Source organism: Myotis lucifugus, unplaced genomic scaffold, assembly GCF_000147115.1.
Source record: "Myotis lucifugus unplaced genomic scaffold, Myoluc2.0 scaffold_70, whole genome shotgun sequence".
NCBI lineage: Eukaryota > Metazoa > Chordata > Mammalia > Chiroptera > Vespertilionidae > Myotis > Myotis lucifugus.
This window is the reverse complement of record NW_005871118.1, coordinates 850033-875823: the sequence shown is the minus strand read 5'-3', so window position 1 is coordinate 875823 and position 25791 is coordinate 850033. Positions and strand designations below refer to the sequence as shown.

The window sequence follows — 25791 nt, the reverse complement described above, 5'->3', positions numbered from 1 at the left end:
TGTCACCTTGGGTGGGCTTGCAGGACACAGAGTGAGCCTGTGCTGACAGACAAGGAGGGGTGGAGTGGTATGGCCATAGTCTCCTCTAGACCTCTGAGGAGTGTCATGGGACACCATGAAACATTAGAACTAGAGCCTGGAGGAGCTGTTCTTCTAAGCCCTAAACCTTCCTCCTCAGGCTCTCATACTTATTTGAAAGGGATCGGCCATGGAGGCTGTGGGCTGGGTGGCAGCCTGGCCTCTGAGTAGGTGACCACTCTGCTTGAAGTTTCCAGAATCTGTCACTCATTAGGGTTCCTTTGGGACTGGAGCTGAGGCCATTGCTGAAGCAAAGGATGGAGGGAGTTAACAGATAACAGGCTTGTTCTCATGCCCTGAATTCTTCAGTGGCCCTCCATGTGGAGAAGTGGAGAAGGATAAGCCGATGATGCTAGGTCCCTCGTTCTCTGGCTGAAGCTTCACCCTCAAGATATTCTTTTTTGCTGAGCAGGTACCATGAAGCAGTAAGTTAGTAGAAGTCAGGACTTTTTAGTTCTGACCTTGGGATTGTACTTGTGTAGGTGCCAACATAGCATAGAACTGGCTTCCTCAGAGAGTGCACTGCCTGCCCTATCTTGTCATTGTATAGATAAGGAAACAGCCCAGAGAAGTTATATGAATGAACCAAAAGGCTACCTTTTCTCTTCAGAATCTTGCAGACCCAGCCTGTGGGTCACACTGAGTAGGTATGGGCCTCTGCCATGGTCCCATGATCAGCAGAGACACAGACGTGCAGGTCAGCTTGAGTAGCTGTGTAGCTTGAGTCTACCTGCAGCAGTGGGTGGCACACCCTCCTCTCCATGGTTAGAGGGCTTCTAACATTTCCCTTGAATTGTAGTTCCTCCTATGGAGTGAAGAAAGAGACCAAGGCTCACCTGGGGAGATTTTTTCAAAACAGGTGCAAATTCTGCTTGCCTCACCTCCCCAAACGTGAATCCAAAGTGGAAAAAGAGATGGCAGTGGGTGTGGGTTTTTGTAAGTAATTATGATATGCCCACCCCTTCCTGAGACCCGTTGTGGTACTCTTTAACAATGGGAAGCTTCTTGAGGGAGGGTCTCATCTTAAGTGTTCTTGTGTTCTTCATAACATTAGGTGGAGTGTCTACTTGACTGAATATTTGTTGAATGAATAGATGAAGAAGATGGCAGTGGAGAGATAAGGAAAAAATCTCCCAGACAAAAAGGACTGGGTACTGGAACGTGAGGAGGCCTGGAGGCTGCTCAGTCAATACGAGTTCATTGAGCATGCTTAAAGGGGAGCCTGGCCATCTTTAGCGGTCTTGCCATCGACCCTTCATCAATAAACATAAACATTGTTCTGCCCTTGACTTCAAGAGTTAAAATAATAAATAGCTTAATTGGTCATTATTAATTCCACTTTGAATTTATTATAGATAAATGTGGCCTTGAAAATAATCACTCCCACACTCAACCCAGACATTTTATCCTGAATTCTGAGCCTCCCAAAGGTGTGTGTGTGTAGTAAAACAAATAAAATCCGCCTCCCACCTCCACTCTCCCATCAATAGCAGGTTTGCTATTGAATTCAGGCAAATGGCCATCTGCAAGGTTGGATGAGTAGTTAAGCCACACAGGCACAATGCAACATGACAACATTTTTCATGGTTATATTGTCCTTTCCCTCATTACATTTGAATATATATTGCCAGTGTGCAATGCTTCCAAGCTCGCTCTGTTAGTCAGCTGAGGAATTCTTCAGGCAAGGTGAGGTCCACGTGTGCTCCCCAGAAATTGCTAGCCTGTTTGTAAGCCCAGACAGAATCACAGCTATTGTCTGTGAGAACTTAATTTGCCAAAGCTCTTTTCTCCCTTCCCTTAATTATGTATATATTTATAGACTTGAGCCACCTGCCTGCTCAATGCTCGTGTGTAACCATTTCTCTTATGTGCCACTGAATGGCTCAGGGCTCTTCCTTTATACTCGCTTTGCTTCATACCCCACATTTAAATATATACGTACTCAGCTCAGCTTCTGAGTATTAAAACATTTTTTCTCCACTTCCTTGAAAAGCTGTGAACAAGCCTTTTAGCATTATTTTTTTTCTGGACAAAACAGTACTGGTTTTACACAAGAAATGAGAACTCTGTAAGTAAATCTATGTTTTTATATGACTAAAGTGCATTATAAAGACAAGCAATAAATCCAGTTTTCTACATAAAAGGAATTAGATTTTCTAGCTTACCTCTGCACTGGGATTAATAAAATGTGCAACAAATAGCTAATGGAATGATCCATTTGAAGTTTGTAAAGGCATCTTGGGAAGCTGGCTGGAGTAGCCTTTTGATTTTTTCAAAAGAGGATGCCTGTTAATTTTTTGATCCAGTCTTTCCCTGAGTGACTGCTTCAAAATGAGCTGAGAGACTGTTACCTGCCCATTTCTGCATGGCTGAGCAAATCCACGCGTAAATCCAAGTTTCTCTTCATTTCCATCACTATGCGTCTCCAAATTACAGAGAATTCATTCCTGAGCTGGAGAGGTGCCAGAAGTTTCTCATCTAGCTGTCTGTGGGCTGCCTTTTTCTTTCCCCTCTTTGAGGCTTTCTGATGCCTAGAGTGAGCTCAACTCAAAGGTTTCCAGCCTCACACTCGCCTCATATTCCCCCACAGACTCAGCGAGCTCTGTGATTCTGAGGAATACCGTGTGCCAGCATCTGACTCACAGTCTGCTTTTACCTGCAGGTGTTCCAGAAACTTCAAAATGCGTCTGGTAATGTATTTGCTCCTCTAAACATGTCACTTTGGCATGCATTATATGCAGCTGCTTATTAATTTTTTAAAGATCTGTCTTCTGAATAATCTGCATGCTAAAAAAATGTCAAAGGGGGCTTATAGAACAGTGTAAGCTTAATGACTGGTCTATGTGTGCGTGCATGTGTGTGTCCTTGTTAATGTAGGCATGTTTGCATAAGTATGTATTATTTATGTACACATGTGTCTGTGCAGGCAGATATCACTGAAGGAATCTCATTGAAAGCACTACTTTTTATGTACATCCAGGTTTTCTAATCAGATCTGTAAGCATCTTACACGGCAGCAAGTAGAGGAAAAATATATTTTTCATCCCCATGCAAGCGGCATGTTTTAGGCATCTATTTGAAAAACCCTCCTTTCTTTCTTAAAAAAAAGGTGAGTGTGTCTCTGTCTATAGGGAGGGAGTGTTGTTTTTGAAAATTTGGAGAGAAGAGTTATCTTGCTGCTGCACGAGAGAATTTCTACCCCGTGTTGCCTGCCTTCTTAAAACTCAGTAATCAGCGAGGGGAAAGATGTGGTTCTGCTTCGGAGTCACCTCAGGGGATGTTGAGCTGCAGTGTTCAGCAGGCACTTTAGGTATTCTAAATACTAGTGCTTGAATAATAAGTAGATGGGCTAGACTTGCTATCGCCGGGTCCTGCTATGTTTCTTGGCTTGCAGAAATCACATCCACAGGGCGCATTTAGGATATCCGTGTTTCTTAACTCTAGTGAAGCAGTGTGAGAGTGTGGGCTCATAAATCACATTGTTTATTTGCCAATGTTGGGTGCTACATCCTAAAATTAAGAAATTTAGCAATTAATTACACATTCAGCATCTCTTGTCTCATTCAGTGAGACATCCTTGGGACTTGCTTTTCTAGTTAAAGAGATGAATGATTTAAGGTTCTGATTTAATTGCTATTTCAAATCCTTAAGCTACAAAGATGCTTACGTTACTTGACTTTATCTAAAGGACTTATTTTGAAAAAATGTGTATGTATATTTCTAACTGTGGTGAGGAGCTAATTATGACTGTCCTGTGCTATATGTTTAGAATAAACATCTTGTCTTGAGTATTGTTCACTTGTAGAGTAGAAATTAATTCTCTTGTCTTCATATTATAATAATTCTTTCACTTTGCATTATGTTTTTGCTTTTGGAGAGATAAATAATTACTAATTGTTGTGAAGATGAGAAAAAAAAGTAGGAACTCAGAATTCATAAGGTAAAGTAGGTTAAACTAGGAGTTTTCTAAGAAACTAAATAAAATAGGTTTTCACAACTGGGTTTTCTAAATGCACAGTGGGTATTGATATTGGAAATGGAAGAAGCTTAAATGTAAATTTGTTAAGTGGAATATATTAGGACATTTTATAGTTTTTCACTATATTTAAAATGAGTTAGTATATAGGTTAATTATTTTACATTTGCTATTAATTATTTTTGCATAATGATGTTGATTAAAGAACAAACAATTGCTTTTGATTTGCTTTGAATTGGAAATGATTGTCAACTTTGGTAAAAGAGTTTACCGAAGTGTAACAATAAAAATGTATATTCTTGAAAATCAGTGTGGAAACCACTTTTACTTTTTAGTGTTTGAGATCTAGTAGTTTATCATTTATAGAGCTCTATGCTTATAGAGGATTATGTGTATTTCAAACAATTACCTATTTCTAAAGCTTATTTTATTAGCCATGTTCCAGTCATAATTACTCAAAGTAATATAGTAAAAATGAACCTCAGTATGTACTAAGGGTTCCTTGAAAGGGCATATTATATTAGGAGCCATTAAAAATCTGTGTAGGCTATTAATGTTATACTCATGTATTGCTCATGTGTAATGGATTTTTTTTTAGGTACTATTCATTTACAATACTTAAGTACATACACCTAAGATTGTAACCTATTTGATGTAGGAATCTTGGCTTTGAATGTAAACAACTTGATGAGAATTTCAAATTGAATGTACAGGAAGGCTGAAGCTTTAGTAGTACTTTTTTGGTATGTATTGCAATATGCATTAATGCATATATGTAAATATTAAGCTATATATAAATATTTATTACATTTAACTCCATACAAATCATGTTCATTTTACTTTTGAAGTTGGTTATTTTGTTGGAAATCAGTTTCATAGGCATAAAAAGAGCTTTATTCTTTTGAGCTTATATGGCACTAGGTGGTCACATTCAGTGCCATTTTATAGGGAACATCCTATGTCCAAAATAGTGAGAGGAAAGAATACCATGTTTGCCATCTGTCTCTAATTATGATTTTCTACTGGCTTTTAGATGTATTACAGACCCGGCTTTTATTTTATAGAACAGCTTTATGTTAACTACAATACCTAAAATGATTGTAAAACACTTCCCCCATATAATTGTTTCCCCTTTATATGACCAAGATTGTCTTATAAAACATTTATTTTTTAAGGCTCACATAATAGAAAGAGGATGTAAAAAATATAGTTGCAGACTGACCATGCATCCATAGCTGAAAACATTCATCCTTAAGTAAGCTTTTATGAGCATTGCTTTGCCAACCATCTCAGCCTTGGGCAAAAGTTAGGTGGGAGAGGAGAGGTCTTGCCTGTTTCATTACTAATGGTTGCTTATGGAGGCACAGAGATCTTCAATATGGTTTGAGAATTAGTTTATTTTTTGTTCTAGTTTCAAAATGATACCATTCTTAGGCTTTGCCAGTAGAGAGGAATGATCATAGTTGGGGAGGGGAGGGAAGGCTGGTCAAGGAAACTCTGGAGAAGGTGGGTTCTCAACCAACTGGAGAAGGAGATTATTAGCAGAAACGGATGGAGAGATGAGGAATAGGCACTGTGAGGGGATAGAAAGAAATATGGGAAGAAACAAATCAGGGCAGGAGACAGCAAGGTGATGACATTTGGGTAGAGAAGAGGACCTACATTTGTAATAAGAGGACTGTAACTGAAAAAAAAATACAGGGTTGGGTTTGAAACATTTTAAATTAATTCTTATTAGCCTTATTATATCCTTTGGAAAATTCTTTTAGAAAGTGAAAATTTCTTCTATTTTATTATATCCAACAACCTCTGTAAATGGCATTTCTAAGTCTATAAAATAATAATGAATATTTCTTGAACATTTATTATGGGCCAGGTACTGTGCTAAATACTTGAAAATGCATTATCTCACCTAGTCCTCTCTTGCTACTGAAACCCTCATTTTACAGATGAAGAAACTGAAGTACTGAAAAGTTACATAATCTGTAAAAGGTTATACAGGTCAGAAGTGGTAGAGCTAGGGTTTGACTGCAAATTCTGGAGCCCAGCCTCCTAAACACTATGGCAAGGCCATTTCAGCATATCACTCCATCTCTAGCTCCAGGTCCAGGCTGGTAGGACCAGTTGCTGACTAGTTATGTCATTTATGTTTTCTGGAAACAGATACTGAAGCAGAGTTACTGAACAAGTAGTGAATTGGAGAGTAAAAATAAAAGGAGATAAAAGGAGGAGGAAGCCAATTCTGCTTCACACCACAATGCAGTCGCCTCCAGAGGAGATTGCCTTATTTTATATCAATGGAGCCCCATGTTGTACAGAAATGGCCAGGCCTAGTACCCCTAACATGCTTAGTCACTGACTGGTGGTTCCTAGGAAGAACATGGCTATGACTCAAAACTTGAGACAGATCCTGAATGTCCTGTAGCTGGAGACTGGCAGCTAATTGCACTTTTTGCAGCTGACTAGCAAGTTCTTTCTTGAAGGGAGATCTGAGTGGTGGGCCTCCTTGGCCAAGGAAATATTTCTACAAAATGTACCATAGAAGCTCAGGGTGGAGCCAGCTAGCCACTTAGGGTGAAGAATTTATAGAAGCCCTTACTCTTAAGAGCATTTAAGTGCAGGGTGGGCACCTGAGAGTGAGTGCCTCCTTAGTTTTGCAATTCAGGAAATATTCCTGGAAAAGCAAATCAGAATCGATCAAATAACTAGCCATGGAGTTTAAGTCTTCCCTGGAAAGTGTTGGAGCAGAGAAGTGATATGACCAAATGGTCTTGTGGGAAGGTGAATGTGGTCATGATGTAGAGGCTACACTGAATGGAGAGCCATTAGGAATCAGGGAGATTAGTTAGAAGGCCGTTTTGCTATGATAGAGAAGGGGAAACGAACTCTTGAACTAGGTGTGTAACAAATGAAAAATATGAAGTAAGGGTGAATAGGATTTCAAGATTGATGAAAGGAAGGGAGTAAGGGGAAGAGAGAACTCAAAGAGGACTTAAAAGTTTGAACTGGGTGGCAGGAGGCAGGTGTATAGGAACCAGAAATGGACAGGAAGGGGGTCTTGTTAAGGGAAGCTAACAAGAGTCCAAAAACTGTCTTCTTTATTGCCCCAAATGAATGACATACAAACCTTTATTTTTTTTCTTATCTTAGACACTGCTTATTCAACCCTCAAGTTTTGCCTGATTTTTAGTTCACTGTCTTAATCCCCAGAACAAAAGATTAGGGCATGGAAGACAAAAGTTATCTTTATAGACGGCAACCATTCTGACAAAATGTAGCTTTCTTTTTCAAATGCAACTGTGAAAATACCATTTTTGGATCTACACAATTTCTAACAGCCAGTTTGAGAAATTATTATTATTATTTTTATACTTTATTTTTCAAAATGATGTCTTGACTTCATATAGATCTGATTCTGGCCATCAGAGCCTAGCAAGACTGGCCTTGCTCATTGAAAGTCTTTGTTCACAGGGTGATAGAAAAGCAGACACTAATCTCATGAGATGCAGATATCTTCTCATAGAGAAAACCTTAAACAGCTGCTGCTCTCTGCCCAGCTCCTATACCTCCCTACAGAGGTAATCGATCTCACATAAACAGAAAAAAGACTAAATTTATTTGCAAACAGAGATTCACATAATATAAGTCATGATGTATAACTGAAAGCCCAATTTTCAGTGAAAGAGAAATAATGGCAATAACTTAATGCTAAATAAGCTTTAGGGACAGAAATGAATAGTAAGTTTTTTATGGATTTGCAATGCAATGTGAGGAGCTCAAAGTAAATATTTAATTGCCCTTAAAACTGGACAGCATAATGGAAAAATTTGCATATTCTTCCAGGCTGACTTATTTTACTATAGACAAGCACAGGAAAACACTTGCAGTGATATTACATTAGCATCCATGGTGTACAAAAAAATAAACTTTTAGGAGACGATCAAATTAACCTCCCAAGCCTACTAAGCAACCATACCGAGAGACTTATGCCTAACACGCTATGATAAGGAAAAGATAAGCTCTGATGACAGGTTTGTTTGTTTTGTGACAGTAACATAGCTCTGATGCCCCATTCATGACCTGGGCTGCCAGACACAGAAATATAGGATTTGCACACTCTGACCTCAAGAGTATGAATCTGTCATAAGAAGATGAGTAGACATTTTTCCCTAGTCTCAGACTTACTAGTAGATATAGGAGAGTGTTTTTCTGATTGCATTAACACAAAACTCAGTAAGACACTGCAGCATGAAAGGGAGGGGATCCCCCCAGGTGGGCTTCTGTGATCTGTGCTTCACTCTCAACCTTCAGGGCAGTGATATTGAATCTTCATGACAGACTAATGAGGTAAGGACTATTGACTATCCCTCCCTTTACAGATGGGGAAACTTTGGCTAGGGAGGTTCAGTAACTTGTCCCAGGTCACACAGTGGGTAATAAGCCTAGCAGATTTGAATCCAGGGCTGTGTTGGGTTTGGTGGTTGTGAGCAGAGCAGGGATTGGTGGGCTTTCCCACCCAGAAACCTCTTCTCTGAAGCTCTCCTTCATCTCTTGGGTTTTCTGTAGACAGTAAGGAGATACAGTTGTAAGCTCAGGAACCAGCACCGGTGATGTTTTTGTTGTTGTCTTTTGATGGGCTGATAATGCGTTGCTCACTGAGATTAAAAATACGTTGCTATCGCATTGTAGTGATGTATGTCCCGGAACGTGGGACCTGCTCATCCTCACCCAATATGTCACATTTCCTAAACAGGCTTTGTTGATATTTAGAATCAGGAGACCTCAATTTTGCCTTCATTTTTTGTCCAAATTGGACAATCTGAAGACACACTTTATAAGATAGAGCAAGTCGCCGCTGTATGACCACAAGCATGTGATTAAAAGTATGTGAGCATTCTAATGTATATAACTATGATAAAGGAAGAATTAGGTATGATGAAGCCCCCAGTAAGTGCTATTTATTCACAGGATGACTCTCATTTAGCCTCCTTATACATCTCATTGTGAAGAAATGGTGTAGGAGGATAAATATAAGCTTCTGGTACAAATCCTCTTTCTGTCACTTTGGTGAGCCACTTTAATATCTCTGAGGAATAGGGATAATGCTTTGTATTGCTGTGAGGATAAGATGGTGCATGCATTGTTCTTGGCATAGAATCTGTGTTTAACAAATGTGTTTAGCACATCAGTAGGAGCACAGAGGCAGAGGCATTCATGGTTAAAAGTGCCTGACTCTGGACTCGAACTTCTGGTTCAAACCTGAGCTCTATCACTTATGAGCTGAATGAACTTAGCTTCTGGTGCCTTAGTTGTCTTGACTGTAAAATGGAAATGATGAAGTGCCTTCCTCAGAGGATTGGCAGGAGGACATGGGTTAGTGTAAGTAAAGCACTGAGAACAGTGCCTGGCACCCAATGAGCACTCAGATGTGTTAACCTCTTTATGAGACTTGGTTCACTGCAGCCTTGTTTCTCATAGAGTGAGAAGCCTGGCAATCCACAGTACACCTCACGCAGGTATTTCCAGTTTTTTAATATCTAAGACCTAGAAATGCTTATTTTAATTCAGTGTTCACAGAATCATTGATATTATGCACCTCAGTCTAATAGTTTCTTGTACAGTCCATACCCATTGTTGGTGAAGATCAGGCTCTCACATTCCAATTGTGGGGAAAGGAAATTAGCATTATCTATCTATCTATCTATCTATCTATTTATCTATTTATTTTCTTTTAATTGAATCCATTGGGGTGACGTTGGTTCTCAAAACCACACAGGTTTCAAGTGTACAACTCAATAAAACATCATGTGCACACTGCATTGTGTGCACATCACCCTAAGCAAAGTCTCTTTCCATCCCTATCCTCCCTCCCCTTTATCTACACCCACCTACCCCTACCCCCTTTCCCTTGGCTTTTACCACACTACTGTTTGTGTCTATATGTTTTATATAAATCTATAATAATAAAAGCATAATATGCTAATTAGACCAGATGTCCTTCCGGACAAAGCCAGGGCTGAGAGGGAAGCCTGGGTCCCAGGTGCCAGAGGGAAGCTGGTGCTGGCAGCTGGGGGAAGGAAGGCCTACTGTTGCATGAATTTCATGTATATATATGATTTTTTTGCTTAATCCCTCCACCTTCTTTCACCAAGTCTCCCAAACCCCCTCCCCTCTGACAGCTCTTAGTCTGTCCCATGAATCCCAATTTGTAATATCTATCAACATTTTAAATGCACATCTCTTTTGACTTATCAGTTTTACTTCTAAGAATTTTCCTACAGATTTACTCGTATCACCGAGCAAAGAAATGTGGTGAAGTTGGTTGCAGCATTGTTTGTGATATTAAAAATCTATGAACAACAAAATATACATCCAGAGGAAAGTACTGAAATAATTTACGATATTTTCATGCAATGGAATACTGCAGAGATTAAAACTGTTATAATTTTACAAGGGGACACAGAAAACAGTACAAGCACACTTGTAGGAGAAGACAGGCTTTTTCAGAGCATTGACTATATACTATGAATTATACTGTTTTGTGTTAAAAAGTAAACAGATGTGTGCTTACATCCATTGGCTTGTTTAATCATAGAAAATTCTCAAAACGTATATGAGAAATCATTTGTAGTGTTTACCAATGGGAAGTGGCAATGTGCATTGAGTTGGTACTTTTACCTTTCACCATATGCTTTCCATTTGAATTGTTCAACATGGGCATGTAATGCTTTTACAATTTAAAAATGGTTAGAAAATCCCTTCCTGTTTCTTAACCCTAGATACTAGTTTTTTAAAAAGATTAGTCCTTTATGCAAGTATAATCCTAAACCTCGGTATAATATTTTTGAATTATTGAGCCAAGTATCATCCTAAGTTCAAACAGAATGTGTATGAACTCACTGCCAAAGCTCCAATCCGCCCCCGGGGAGCAGAAAGCACATGACTAAGGAGATTTCCTAACATCAAGTCACAGGAGAGTCTTAAGTCCTGTGGCAGAAATTCCTGTTGTTCAAAAGTTCATGCACTTAGAGAGAAATCATTAAATAAAGAGCATTCAATGGGAGAAGGGAACACTGAGTAAATGACTTTTCCTCAGAACTTAATAAACTGAATTCTAAACAAGGGGGAAACATTACACATGGGATTTTTTCACATTACGGTTTCTCTGTATTTCTACAGCCCCTCTCTGTCTTTTGCAAAGTGGTATATAAAAGTTGCATTGCCTTTGGGTTTTCCAGCAAAAGCAATTTGCATGCAGGGTTAATCAAGATTCCTTGCCCTTTGTACTTTTAAAAGTGCTTACACATACATGTCTCCTTTGGTATTCACAAATGAGGTATTTAGGACAAGTATTATAAAGCTCATCTTCCACAGAAGGCCCTGAGGTTCAGAGAGGTTAAGTGATAAGTTTAAGCCAGTCAGTGTGTAGCTGAACACGAAGGACCCTCGGTTATATCTTGGCTGTCCTTGCCTCCAGCAGCCAAGGGCACTGTGTGTAGCAGAATCACTCCTCTGGCTGTGAAGGCTGTTTAGTATTTTCTTGGAATCACTTCTCTTCTGGTTTAGGAAGACTCAGGAATGGCCAACTGAACTTTCTTCCCAATGGGAATTATGAACATATGGACTTTAAATGGTTAAGGGGCATCTAATAAAATCCAGATGGTATGGGTTTCTATTTCAACTCTACCCCTTACTACCTGTGTCATCTTGGGCAAATTGTTCCCTCCTCTATAAATTGGGAGTAATGAGGGTATTAATCTCCCAAGGCTGCTGTTAAGAATTTAAGTAAAATAATGTATGCAAAGTGCTTGACAGGGTGCATGGAATATAGCAAAGGGTTAATATACACTAGCTACAATAATAATAATCCTATATAATAAAAGTGTAATATGCAAATCGACTGAACAGCAGAATGACCAGTTGCTATGATGCACACTGACCACCAGGGGGAAGACGCTCAACGCAGGAGCTTCCCCCAGGCGGCCAGTGTGCTCCCATAGGGGGAGCGCCTCTCAGCCACAAGCTGGGCTGAGGCCTGGTGAGTGCAGTGGCCCGCCTCCGCGACAGTGCTAAGGATGTCCAACTGACGGCTTAGGCCCACTCCCCGCGGGCCTAAGCCGTCAGCCGGACATCCCCCTGAGGGCTCCCAGACTGTGAAAGGGCCTCTCCCAAGTGCACAAATATTGTGCACTGGGCCTCTAGTAATAATAATAATAATAATAAGTTAGATTTCAGGTCAGTGCAGCAGGCATAGCAGCCAGAGCTTGTGTCCATTTGGTGACAGCAGCCCAGAGTGGGCACTAATCAGTTTCTTTCCTTTTGAAGGAAACTTCCTTGGAACCACAAAGAACTGAGAACGGGCAGCAAAGCTGCCTAAAACTTCACTGAGCTTTAGGGCAGGGGCTTGAGTATCTCTGACAAAGCCACCCCCATCTTGATACCAGTTTTCCAGTTTATGGTCAACAGTAAGATGAGGTCGGTAAAAAGAGCCTATCACCCAGGGCTTTAACACAAGGACAGTCACCTCCTCCGAGAGAGCAGCCCTAAGATCTCCTTGCTCTGGGAGTTCAGCTTCGCCTCTTAAATTTTTAAAATAAGGAATCTGAAAAGCCAGAGCTGAGAATTCACATAATAAATGAAGAAGTGATCAATTTGCTATTTAGCTCAGAAGTACTTTACTAGTTCTTTTGAGTTTTTGAAACTTATTTTTCTTACTATACAATTAATTTATGCTTACTGCAGAAAATACACAGAATCAAAACAGAATAAACGAAAGTCCTTAGAAAAAAGCATTGTTCATATTTATTTTGGTGTATAGTTATTGAGACATTTTAGGGATAAATATATTTATTTTTAGAAAACCTGTGAAGCACTGTGCATATAGTTTATGACCTTTCAAATACCAACAATATCTCATGCACCTCTTCCCATATCAATAAATGTTTTTCCATAACTTCATTTTCAGCAGTTCACAGTGTTCCTTTGGGAGGATATTTCATAGTTTTACGAATCTTCTAGTGTTGAATGCTTAGGTTTCTTTTTTTCTGCAAGAAAAATTCTTCTTGAAAATCACTGTAGAAATTCTTGTCTTTTGTTAAAATAAATTTCTAGAAGGCGATTTTCTAGCACACATTGTGTGAATGCATTTTTAAGGCTTTTTGTGTCAAATTGTCTTCCAGTTATATTTTACCAATTTTATCCTTACTATTTGTACAAGAGAACAACTAGATCAATGACTGTCTAAGTGTAAACATGACTTCTATTCATTTATCATAGAAGGTAGATAACTTTACAAACACCTTTATGCCAAGAATAAAGAATCCTTCTTGTTAATGCCAACTTCTTTTTTGTTTTTATATTCCATGCACAACGTATCCATAAAATAGTCGTTAATTATATTCAGGAGGTTGGAAATGACATCAGTATAGTATGATTATCTTTTGATGGAATATAACAGAAAATGTGGAAATAATTTGGAGGGAAAGTTACTATAAGCACACTTCCCCGCGAGCCCATCAATTCCACCCACATGCCCTTTTTAAGATGTGAGAATAAGACAATCAAGGGCATATAAACCCTTCCACTGTGGTTATCGTCACATCAATTTTCTCTAGGGTTGAAAGTAACCCGCCCGATCCCTTCTGTCGCACACTAGGCTTCACAGCAGAAACGTTAAGATTGGAACCTTTTCAGTAGAAATTACTCTGGATGACACCGGCCTGCTGTCAGAGTAATTCCTGTTGGAAAGGAAGTGTCTGAATTAATGGTCTAATAAACAGAGTTAGTGTTTCATCTTGGCAAAGGATTAATTAGGGGAAGAGAAACTAACATTTATTTGGGTTCTTATTTGACAGGCCCTTTATTACATTATTGCATGTAATACTCCCTATAAACCCATGGGGTAGGTAATCCGTGGGCATTTTACAACACAGGGATGGAAGTTCAGTCAAATAAAGTGTCTTTCCGAAGGCCACACAGCTGGTGAGCCTTAAAGGTGGGGTTTGCATTTGGGTTCCCTGCTTCTGGAGCCTGTGTTCGCTGTACTGCTCCTTCTCACCAGTTTAGGCAAGCCTGAGTGTTTCTCTTCTAGAATAGTCATTGTCTATATGAATACACTTTTAGCCAATGAAACTATAGGTTCCCTTGTAAAAATAGATGTGTTAGGCAGACTTAGAGACTCCATCCACTTATCAATGCTGTGTCAGTTAAGATACTGTTGTAAACCAGAATCGGAAAGTCTGCTGTCTTGCTTATCAAGATATCCTGAGGCAGAGCGGTTCTGGGTTTTGTCAGAGGCTCAGTGATTTCATTAGGGATCCAGGTACGTTCAATCTTGCTGCTCTGCCATTCAGTGCTGGCTTCTATTTCCCTTTCATATTGTGTCGGAGCTCCGAATACATATTCATAAAACTATATCCAGAAACAGGAAAATGGAATGGTGGCGGTGTCCTCCTCCTCCTCCTCCTCCACTTCCTCCTCCTCCTCCTCCCCCCCCCTCCTCCTCCTCCTCCTCCTTCTTCTTCTTCTTCTTCCTCCTCTCTCTCTCTCTTCTAAGAGCAAGACAACTGCCCAGCAGAGTCTCTGTTGTGCCGCACAGTCCAGAACTGTGTCATAAAGTCCTTTCCTGACCCAAACATTGCTTTGGAGAATGGCTGAGGCCAATCAAGACTCACTTCCAGGGCTGGAGAGGGTGAACCTGAAACTAGAGCCAGGCTCAATGGCAGGAAGAAGCAACCTAAAATGCTGCCAACGTGGCTTTCATGAGATTCCTTTTCCTAAGTAATTGAGCATATATTCAATGGGAGAAAAGTGTACTATTGCTTTACTATAAAATTTTACTCCTGTGCAACCACCATGTACAAATGAGCATATCAGTTTTTCAGTGTGCTCCACCATATATTCCCATTTCTATCGTTTTTCTCTAATATAATTCTGTGTTGTTGTTTTTCACCAGAGTGTTCAACTACTCTAACTCTTCTGCACTAGTCCTTCTTGATACAACTTCTAAGAATGAGAGTAAAGTAAGATTTTAATGGAAAGTGAAAATGGCTCCAATAGTATCTGTCTATGATGTCTAGCAACAATTTGTTGCTTTCTTTCTTTTTTTTAAAGAGTATTGCCTTAAGTAGAAAAAAACTCACCACACTTTCTATAATGAATAAATACTACCTTTTATTTCAGCAAGTAATTTAACCCTCATGCTTGTATTAGCACAGTAAAACAAAAATGGAAGTGGAGGGATGTCTATCAAATGCCAAAATAATTAGTTCAGTAAAATAATTTGGTGATTGAAGGGGGAGAAAATCAGCAAAATAATTTTTAAATTGAGTTGGCTTATTAATTGGATTGTAACAGTCAATTCAGTTCAAAAATGTTTTTTAAGAACCTACAATGTACTAACATAGAATAAATAATATATGCAATACAAAACCTTATAATCTGGTGGAGGAGAATGCTGCTGGGATAAATGGATGACTACAGGTGTAGAGTAGAAACAATACAAAGTGAGTCTGTAGCACCGGAAATCAAGGCACTTCTCTCCCTGATTTCAAACGGTATTACAAAGCAATAATAATCAAAACAGTATGGTACTGGTATAAAAACAGACACATAGAGCAATCAAACACAACAGAGAGCCCAGAAATAAATCCAGGTATACAAGGCTAGTGAATTTCCAACAAAGATACCAAGAATACACAATGGGAAAGGATAATCTCTTCAATACCAGTAAATGGTGATGGGAAAATTGTATATCCATTTGCAAAAGAATGAAATTGGACCCCTGTCTTACACCATACACAAAAGACTTAAATGTAAGACCTGAATATATAAAATGCCTAGAAGAAAGCAGGGAAAGGTTTCTTCACATTGGTCTCAGCAATGATTGCATGTGGGTTTTTTATTTTTATTTTTTATTTGACACCCAGAGCAAAGGAAGAAAAGCAAAAATAAATACACCAAACTAAAAGTTTCCATACAGAAAAAGAAACAATAAAATGAAAAGTCAGTCTATGGATTAGGAGAAAATATTTGCAAACCATATATCCAGTAAGAGATTGATATCTAAAACATATAAGGAATTCATATAACTCAATAGCAAAAACCAAATAACTCAATTGAAAAATGGCTAAAGGACTCAGACATGTTTCCAAAGAAGACATACACACAGCCAGTAGATATATGAAAATTTGCTCAACATCGCTAATCATCAGGCAAATGCAAATTAAAACTATAGTGAAATATCACCTCACATCTATTATCAGAAAGACAAGAGACACTAAATGTTGGTGAAGGTTTAGAGTACAGAGAACCCTTGTATACTGTTGGTAGGAGTGTAAATCAGTGCAGTCATTTTGGAAATCAGTATGGAAGTATGGAAGTTCTTCAAAAAATTAAAAATAGAACTATAATATTATCTAGTATTCTCACTTCTGGCTATATATCCAAAGAAAATAAAATCACTATCTCAAGATATTTACTCCCATGTTCATTGTACCATTGTTCATCATAGCCAAGATATGGAAATAATCGAAGTGTCTGTTTATTGATGAATGGGTGAAGAAAATGTGATTTACAAAGAATGTTATTTAACCTTAAAAGAAGAAAATTCTGCCATTAGGACAACATGGATGAACCTGGGGGACATGATAAGCCAGAGAAAGACAAATACTGTGTGGTTTCACTTATATGTGAACTCCTAGAAATAGAGAGTAGAATGGTGCTTGCCAGAGACTGGGGGGTATGTGAAATGGAGAGAGCTTGGTCATGGACACAAATTTTCAGTTATAAGATGAATAAGTTCTGAGGATCTAATGGACAGCATGGTGACTGTAGTTAATAGTACTGTGTTGTATACTTGAAATTTGCTAAGAAAGTAGATCTTATTCTCACACACAAAAAAAGATAGCTGTGTGAGGTGATGGATTTGTTAACTTGATTGTGGGAATCCTTTCACAATGTATACTGGGTATCCCAAAAAATGTATACACACTGTATCAGCTGATAGCTCAATTTTGAAAATGAAATTTAATAAACACTGCCTTTATATTATTCAAAGTGTGTGTATACATATTTGGGACACTCATAAGTATCAAATAATCACATTGTACACTTTACTAGTAAATTATTACAGTTTCATTTGTCAATTACCTATAATAATAAAAGGGTAATATGCTAATTAGACTGGACAGCCAAATGACCTTCCAGACAGCCTTCCGGTTGAAGCTGCTATGGCCGGGGCCGAGGCAGAGGTGGTTAGGGGTGATCAGGCAGGCAGGCAGAATAGTTAGGGGCGATCAGGCAGGCAGGCAGAGTGGGCAGTTAGGAGCCAGCGGTCCCCGTTTGTGAGAGGGATGTCCGACTGCCAGTTTAGGCCCGATCCCGCAGGTCTAAACTGGCATTTGTACATCCCCTGAGGTGTCCTGGATTGTGAGAGGGTGCAGGCCAGGCTGAGGGACCCCTTCCTGTACACGAATTTCATGCACCTGGCCTCTAGTATCTCAATAAAACTGGAAGAAAGAAATCAAGGCAGTTTTTATAACCCCTCCCTGTGCACGAATTTCATGCACCGGGCCTCTAGTATCTCATAAAACTGGAAGAAAGAAATCAAGGCAGTTTTTATAATGCATAGATGTCATTAACCCTCCCCACCCCCATGGACCCACACACATACATAGAGACAGGTTGAAGGGACTCCGTTTGGCAAAATATGGCAAAATCTGAACATCAAAAACACTAAAGTATTTCAACTTATTAAGTGAAATTTTCAAAAGTCCAGGGTCATAGTGATACTTAAAAGAGAGAGAAAGGAGGAAAAATGGGTGAGGAAAGCTAGTCCTCAGCTGAAGAAATGATGGAATTAGACAAAGCGTTAATGCTTTGCACAGCAAGAAAATTGATGGCTACATATTTTGAGTGCCTTCCTTTTTCTAGTTATTATTATAGTTCCTAATTTCATACCATTAATTACACAATTCTCCCTCTAAAATATTCTCATACCTTAGAACATGGCAAACTGACTACTAAAACTATTCAAAATCATGACATCAAGTGAAAACTCAGTCTTAGTAGTTTTCTAGTTAAAGTGATAAAATTAAATGTGTATAATGTTCATATTCCTGAATGACTGACAGGGAGGCTGCCTCTTTTTAGAGTACAGATTCTGTCAGTCAAGAGGAAAATTAGGAAAGAATCAAGCAGAATGTAGCCTTGCATACTTCAAGCACTCCATGCTTGTTGTTAGATCTTCCTATGGGGAATGAGGCTATTCCACGTGGAGGGAAGAGCTGATGAGTGCCAATCTGTTTTTAAACAATGGCAGCCTTCCCCAGTTATTGAATTCTCTTGACTCCATCTTTGTCAATAGAGCTCTGTCTTTAGCTATTTTCTCTAATGATCTCTCATGAACCATGGCCTCAAACTTATTTAATGCCTTCCAGATCTAGATTCTCTTTGTCTACTGGTTTCACCAGAAAACCCAAGGTCTTTCTAGGATCAACACGTTCATATGTCAATACCTCTTGTTCCTAGCTCATGCTCAGTTAAACATGTTTCTTAAGTATATGAAATGCTAAACTCATTAAATTATTTTATAGTCCAAGTGAAATGTATTTCTATTCAAGTCTCTATGAGAGTATGCTTCTTTATACATTTATTTTTATTTATCTACTATTTATACATATCAGCTGCACATTTTTAGCTACTGGGGTATTATATTGCCATTCAGATTCAGAAAAAAAGTAATTACAGTTGGCATGAGAAGTGCAGAAGAATGGCTCTCTTGGTATTTTCTCTTGCTCTTTTGCTATGATGAGAGTCAATCATACCAGTTGCCAGTCAAGAGAATGTTCACCTGAAATGGTTCTTTTCACAAATAAGAAACATAACTTTGAGTGCTGTACATCAGTTGCCGAGTTAATAAGATAATCCTCTTTTCATTTCAAAGCCTGTACTCTAATCTTAAAACAGAAGTCTCCTTTTCGCTTCTTTTTGCAAGTTACTGGATAAAGATTCTGTTATCGTAATCCTATTAAAATGTATTCACTTTTGCAGTACACTTTGATAGTAATGTTTATTCTTCTAAGCACCTAGGGAGAGGAGTGACAAAAGACAAATCTGTTCCAAATTTTGGGAAAAAATAGTTGCAGAGAGAGGAACTATGTTAAAAACATAGAAATGAATAGCAACTAATATCCATAGCAGAAAAGAACAATCATTAATTCATGAATTAAGCTTCTGTTGTACCTCTGTTTTGTCAGGATAGTAATTCTCCAATTGAAATGCCCTGTACCTGATAACATATGTCCACACAGGCAAATGTTGGCTAAACTGAATTTCCTGAGCACTGAACTATTAACTGATCCTCACCTGTGACATTTCTAATACATCACCTTTTATTGGCACTAATGGCTTTGAAGCTGCTAACACCATTAAAAAATAAGCAAATAATTAGCTTTGACAGAAGATGGGTAAACAGAGCCATAATTAATGAATTTATTCTGTTGAGAACATTAGCTGGTACTCAGTCTCTTAGTTAGTATAGATAGTGTGCTTTCTTATTTTCATTTTGTATAGGAGCAATGAAAGTTCCTGGGGACGTGTGACATTTTTGCTTTGAGTGAGGGGTTCTCTTTCTCTCTCAGAACCAGTAGTAGTGAAGTTTAGTTCTCTATTCCTGATGTGATCATCCTGTATTTCTGTGTTCATCTAACTTCATTTATGTAAAAGTTGCCTGAAATGATTTGCCATTTCTACAAGCTTTCCTCTATTTTTTTTTGTTTCAAATCCAAGTGCATTTCTAAACATCTATATATTTTACCTCTACTATTAGGCTTTTCATCTATTTTTATGCCAAGATTGAGGCTAGCCTTTATTAATGGTTTATTTCAGGTGTGTCTAGTTCAGATCATTGAGAAAATATTAACTTTGGTCACAAAGATTCCACCTGAAAGTTATCTACAAGGTAGTACACACTTAATGTTTATTTTTTTCTATAAACTTACTCATTTGTTTTTTAAATTAAATTAAATTTTTAAGTTAAACTTAATATTTTTAAGTGTCCTTACAGTTGTAAAATGTGTACATTATTATATATCTGCAGAAAATCTGTGCAGTGTCCATTTAAATTTCTTATTGTTGTCATTCATCCTCACCCAAGGATATTTTTCCATTGATTTTTAGAGAGTGGAAGGGAAGAGAAGAGACACAGAGAGAGAAACATCAATGTGAGAGAGAAACATTGATTGGTTGTCTCCCACATGCATCCCCACTGGGATGGGGATTGAACCCTTCACCCTTAAATCTGCCAGGCTGACACTCTATGCACTGAGCCAAACTGGCTAGGGCTGTCCATTTACATTTTTAACACCTACAGAAGTACTTCTTTTGTAGGTAAATTAGGACTTATGCTTTCCACTTTTAGGCACTGCGTGTGATTTGATAGACAATTATAAAGATACCTGAAACATGTCATATTCCACTCTTGAGATATTTGGTGACTAAATTAAACACAAATGGAGTTGTAATAGCTTATGACTTGATTCCAGGATATTTTAGGATCTACATTCTCCTTGACTAAAGAGCAAATATGTTTTATAGGGCAATTAATGGCAAAAGTCCAAACTAAAGCTTACCATTTTGAAATAAAATATGAAACAAGTTTTATATTTTTCTTTTCTCAGTTAAGTCTAAAATTCCATAATACTATTTCTTATAGCAGTTTGGGAGGGATCTTCCCCCGGCTGACATTTAATCACTCACTGTCTGCAGTGTTTTACATCTACGTTGTTGGTTGGCTGGGACACATGCATTCCTCATTTCTCTTTATATCAGGCAGAGATACTTTAAATTCCTAGTAACTGCCGAGGCTTAAACATGCAATAGATATAACTTTTTCGAGAAGTAATAATGCTGGGTAGATTTAGATTCCCATTTTGAATGGAAACCCTGAAGTGATTTAGTTTAATGTATATTAAAATTGCACACACCTATATGGGTTTCTTTGTTTCATTTCAAGACCAAGCTAGTGAGGCAGAGAGAGCCTTCATTCGGTCTCTGTGCTTCTTGGCCATGAAGCCTCAGCAGGGCTGGCTGGTGGGGAGTCGACAGTTCAGAAATGAGCAAAGCAAATGTGGCCTTTGACCTCAGGGGGTGGGGCGGAAGTATCAAGCCACACAGGACCATTTGCTCTTCCCCAACGTGCCTTAGTTTTCTCGCCTTGGCTCCTGGAGATCTAGTTACTGGCCTTCTCCCAGGCTATTCCTCCTTTTGTTCCTTCCCTTTGGACTTGGATTTAGAAGTGAATTAATCTCACTCCTCAGTTCATTAGCAATCTCAGTAATGGCCCATGGAAGGTCCTTTTTTTTATTTTGTGTATTTATTTACCTGTTAATCCCTAATCACAACTTATTCTCCCTCCCCAAGACATCTACTCAAATGTGTTTGATGTTAGTATGATGGTACTGCTGACTTCTCATTGTATCCATGTTTTTGTGTGTGTTTAAATTTGTATAAGTGTTATGTTGAAGCTCTCATTCTTTTTTTACATTTTCTCCTTAATACAGTTTAAATATCTATGTGTGTGTGTGTGTGTGTGTGTGTGTGTGTGTGTGTGTGTGTACTATAAGCTAGTTCATTTCTTCTAATTCTGCACAGTGTCTGTAAAACCACTGTACTTATCTATTCTCCTAGAGTCCTGCTCTCTGCATGTGATTCACTGGCCTCCCTCCCTTTCTCCACACCCTGAATTCTAGACACATTAACTTCTTTACATTCCTCTAAAGCAGCAGAAGTCATTGCATATCCTCCTTGGCCCCATGCTTACCACCCATGTAATACTTATTATTACACATCTTTTATATTTCTCCTTAAGTGTAAATTCCTGATCTCCTCTCCAGAGTATGCTTGGGCTCCTGTCCTTTGCTCACTGTATGCAATACTCTCCTTATTGAAACTAAGGTGGCACTTGGTTATAATGCTTTATTAGCCAAAAAGCTCCCAAGGGTCTGGATCATGTCTGCTTTGCTCAGTGTTGAATGGTTAACTTCTCAGTAATTAGCCCAATGTCTAGAACATGGTAGATACTCTATAAAAATTTTGTTGTTGATTGAATGAACAAATGTATAAACAAAATCAAGACATGATTGCTGAATCCCAGAAGCTCTTAGTGCTCTTAATGATATGGCCAGTTGGTAATAATATCCCATTTTATTTGGAACCGAAGCTTAGAAAGATGAATTAAATTGTTAAAGTTACAATTTAACTTTAACATGAGTCATGGAGATTGTAAGGTCTGGGGCTGGGAAAATAGGGTCTTTCCTGATCCCACCAGCTGAGTTGAACAAAACAACCCAGAACTGCCGAGCCACATCCTGCTGGACAATAGCTGCCATCCTGGGACCCACCAGAGCATCCTGTTGTGCTGATGGCCAATAAATAACCACCGGAGACTTCTCAAGATGGCCAGGGTGCAGCTGTACCAACTTCCTGCTCATCAATCACCCGCCACAAGCTACCTCAGATAAACCTGATTGGTCCAACAGCAGCATAAAAAATCTCTGCCAGGCATAGGCGGGTGTGACTCCCCCGGCCTGCACCCCCAGACCGTGGGACCTCACCCGAGAGCTTCCAATAAACGCGATATTTCGCTCTTACCCTGCTTGTCTTGGTCAATTTATTGGCTTTGGTCAGATTAAATCTTACATCTCAGATTAAACCTTACATTAAACCTAACAGAGATGGGTTCAAATACATATGTCTTTGACTGTGTACAGTGGTGAAGGTAACAAGCAAAATCTTTGTTGCAGTGGCACTTACTCATGGGAGAGACAATGAGTAAGTAAACATATGGTTTTAGGTGGTATTAAAGGGCTTGAGAGAGATCTTGTGTGGGTAATGGATAATTTGAATTGGATGGTCAGGACATTTGAATAGACAGGAATGAGAAGGAGCTAGTCACAGAAAAACCTAGGGCAAGAGTGTTCCAGGCAGAAGGAAGAGTAAGTGTAAAGGCTAGGAGGGGAGAACAGGCTTGGTGGGTTGACGAACAAGTGGGAGGCCCCTGAGGTTGCATTGTGGTTAACAAGAGGTGGGGCAGAGGGGAGTGTAGATGAAGTAGATGGTTTCTTAGTGCATTTGGGCTACTATAACAAAATACCATAGACTGGGTGGCTTAGACGGAGAAGAAATGTATTGCTTACAGTTCTGGAGGCTGGGAAGTCCAAGGTCAGGGTGCCAGCATGGTTGGGTTCTGGTGAAGACCCTTTTCCTGGCTGCAGACTGCTGACTTCTCATTGTATCCTCACATGACAGAAGAGGCAAGAGCGTGCTTTTAGGCCTCTTTTATAGAGAGTACTAATCCCATTCATGAGGGAAGGCCTCCCAAATTCCTCACTTCCTTATGGCATCACCTTGGGATTAGGGTTCAACATATGAATTTGGGATGAGCATGAGCATTTACACTAAGGCAGATGAATAGTATGTGACACATCACATAGGACCTTATAGGCTGTGATAAGGACATTGTGAGTATGTCAGGAAGCCTTTGGGAAGTTTTAAGCCAGGGAGCTATGATACCTGACTTATGTCTTAAACAGATCACTTTGGCTGATTATAGCAGCAAAAAGATTGGACGAAGAGAGAGAGACCAGTCAGGAGACTCTTGCTGTAACTCAACATGGTAGCTGTAGTAGTCAGATCTGAAATATATTTCAAAGTAGGACAAATATGAATTGCAAATTGGTTGAATGTGTGTGTTTGGGGAAAGAGAGGAGACTGGGTGTGGGGGAGGTGAGTGAAAGGAAGGAAACACTTTCAGTTGCCTATAGAGAATGATGGAGCCATTGACTGAGATGAGAAAGACTGAGGATGGAACAGATTTCAAGTAGAAAGTCAGATAATGAGAACTGTCTTGGAGATGCTTGGTTTGAGATATCTCTAGACATCCAGGGGTCTTGTCAAATAGGCATACAACCCAGGCTATGGAGGAAAGGTTAGGTCTTGGGATATAAGTGTGAGAGCTGTCTGTATAAAGGTAGTTCTAAATCCAGGTCCCAGGAAGCGAGGTGAGTTAGAGAAGAAAGAGAAGAGGGCTAAAGGAATGTCCAGTGAGGTAGGGGAGAGAGAGAGAGAGAGAGAGAGAGAGAGAGAGAGAGAGAGAGAGAGAGATCGTTCTAGAACAGCGGTTGCCAACCTTTCAGACCTCAAACCACCAGTGGTCCTCAGAACACTGGTTGGCGACCGCTGTTCTAGAAGGAATGTGGTCAGCTATGCCGTATGCTGCTAGGTATCATAAAATGAGGAAACTGTTGACTGGGTTTGGCAAAAACTGTGCTTATCGATGACTTTCCCAAGACCCACTTCCCATACTGTGGCCGAAAAGCTAGAGTCCATGCTTTTTGATTTGTTGTTTGTATTTTTATAAATCAAATTCTGTTTTATAGGCATCAGAGGATTCCGTTACTTAATATCACTTCCTAGAAGGAAGTCATTTTGTGAAGTTGAATATTGTTTTATTACAAATTAATGCCTCCTAATTTTTCTAAGATTGTGAGTCATGTAGCAGGTGTTGTTTCTTTTTTCCTTCTTAAGTCAAACTCTCATTTCTTTATCTAACCGACCTAACTGCTTGATGTGCTTAAAGTCTCTAAATTTATTTTCTTAAAAATGACATTCTACCAGCTAATGAAGCTTCTGTCCAGTGTGTTTAAGGACAATGCTAATGAACCTGACAGATATATTAATAAGCTTATAAGTAATATCAATAAGTCTGATAGTAATAATGATTGTTTATTAAGCATTTACCATGTGCCAGGCATTGTTCTAAGTGCTTTAAATTTATTTACTCATGTAATCCTCACAACAACCTATGAGCTAAGTACTGTTATTACTCTGTCATATGGATGAGGAAACTGAGGCCCAGACAGGGTAATAAGCAACTTGTCAAGGTCAGGCATCTAGTAAGTGGAGGGCCTGAGTACCCAGAGCCTGAGCTTGGTTACACCAAGGTAGAATGTCTTCATTTATTCATTCTCTCATTGGGTGCTCTCGATGTGTTGGGCACTGGTGATAGATAAGGATAACAGGCTTCCACGCCCTAAGAACAGCTCATGCTTACCAGGGTTTTCCTGAATAGTTGTGTGAACTGAGAATGTACATGTTGCATCTGTGGTTTTCTAAAAAATTTTTAAAATTTTCTAAAAATTTTTTTAGAAAACCACTTGATAGGCATGAAAAAACTTTAATATTGGGTTGGCAAAGATGACACGAGTTCAAGTTAATGAAATGAGAACTTGCATAATGTAAGTGCCTGTCAGGAGCCCTAAGAAGCTGCCATTGTGATTGCTGTTTTATTTAGAGGTTGTAAATATTGACAAATTGTGATTAAATTTCCCAGCTCCCCTTTTCTGTCAGCAAGAAGGACACCGAAGATCTGGTTAAAATTAATTACTTGATTTGCATGCATTTTGTTAATCACTCATTCCCTGCAAACCTGAATATTTTCTCATCTTGTAGAATAAAATAAATTTTAAAGATGGCAACAAGACTAAAGGAGATAAAGGCTTAAACTTATAATAGTGTCTGTTTATTTAAAAGTAGATGCCATTCTTTGGCCCCTCAGTTGTTTAATTTTTGGGGTTGAAAAGGAGTTTCCTCCGCCCTATATAAATAGGTGATGAGGAAAGAAAACAAAAAAGAGGTATTATTATTTTTTTTTGATTATTGTAAAAATACCTTATATT

At 38.9% G+C, this 25791-nt stretch overlaps 1 protein-coding gene across 1 annotated transcript in view; it reads left to right on the top strand.

Annotated features, from left to right (window-relative positions):
* The first annotated feature begins 495 nt into the window (after positions 1–495).
* The window catches only part of IQCJ (IQ motif containing J), a 166459-nt gene continuing 141163 nt past the window's right edge, over positions 496–25791 (top strand). Inside the window, exons 1-2 of the mRNA XM_023755176.1 lie at positions 496–503; positions 2669–2768. Of these exons, the coding sequence (XP_023610944.1) occupies positions 496–503; positions 2669–2768 (108 nt within the window). The remainder of the gene's footprint in view (positions 504–2668; positions 2769–25791) is intronic.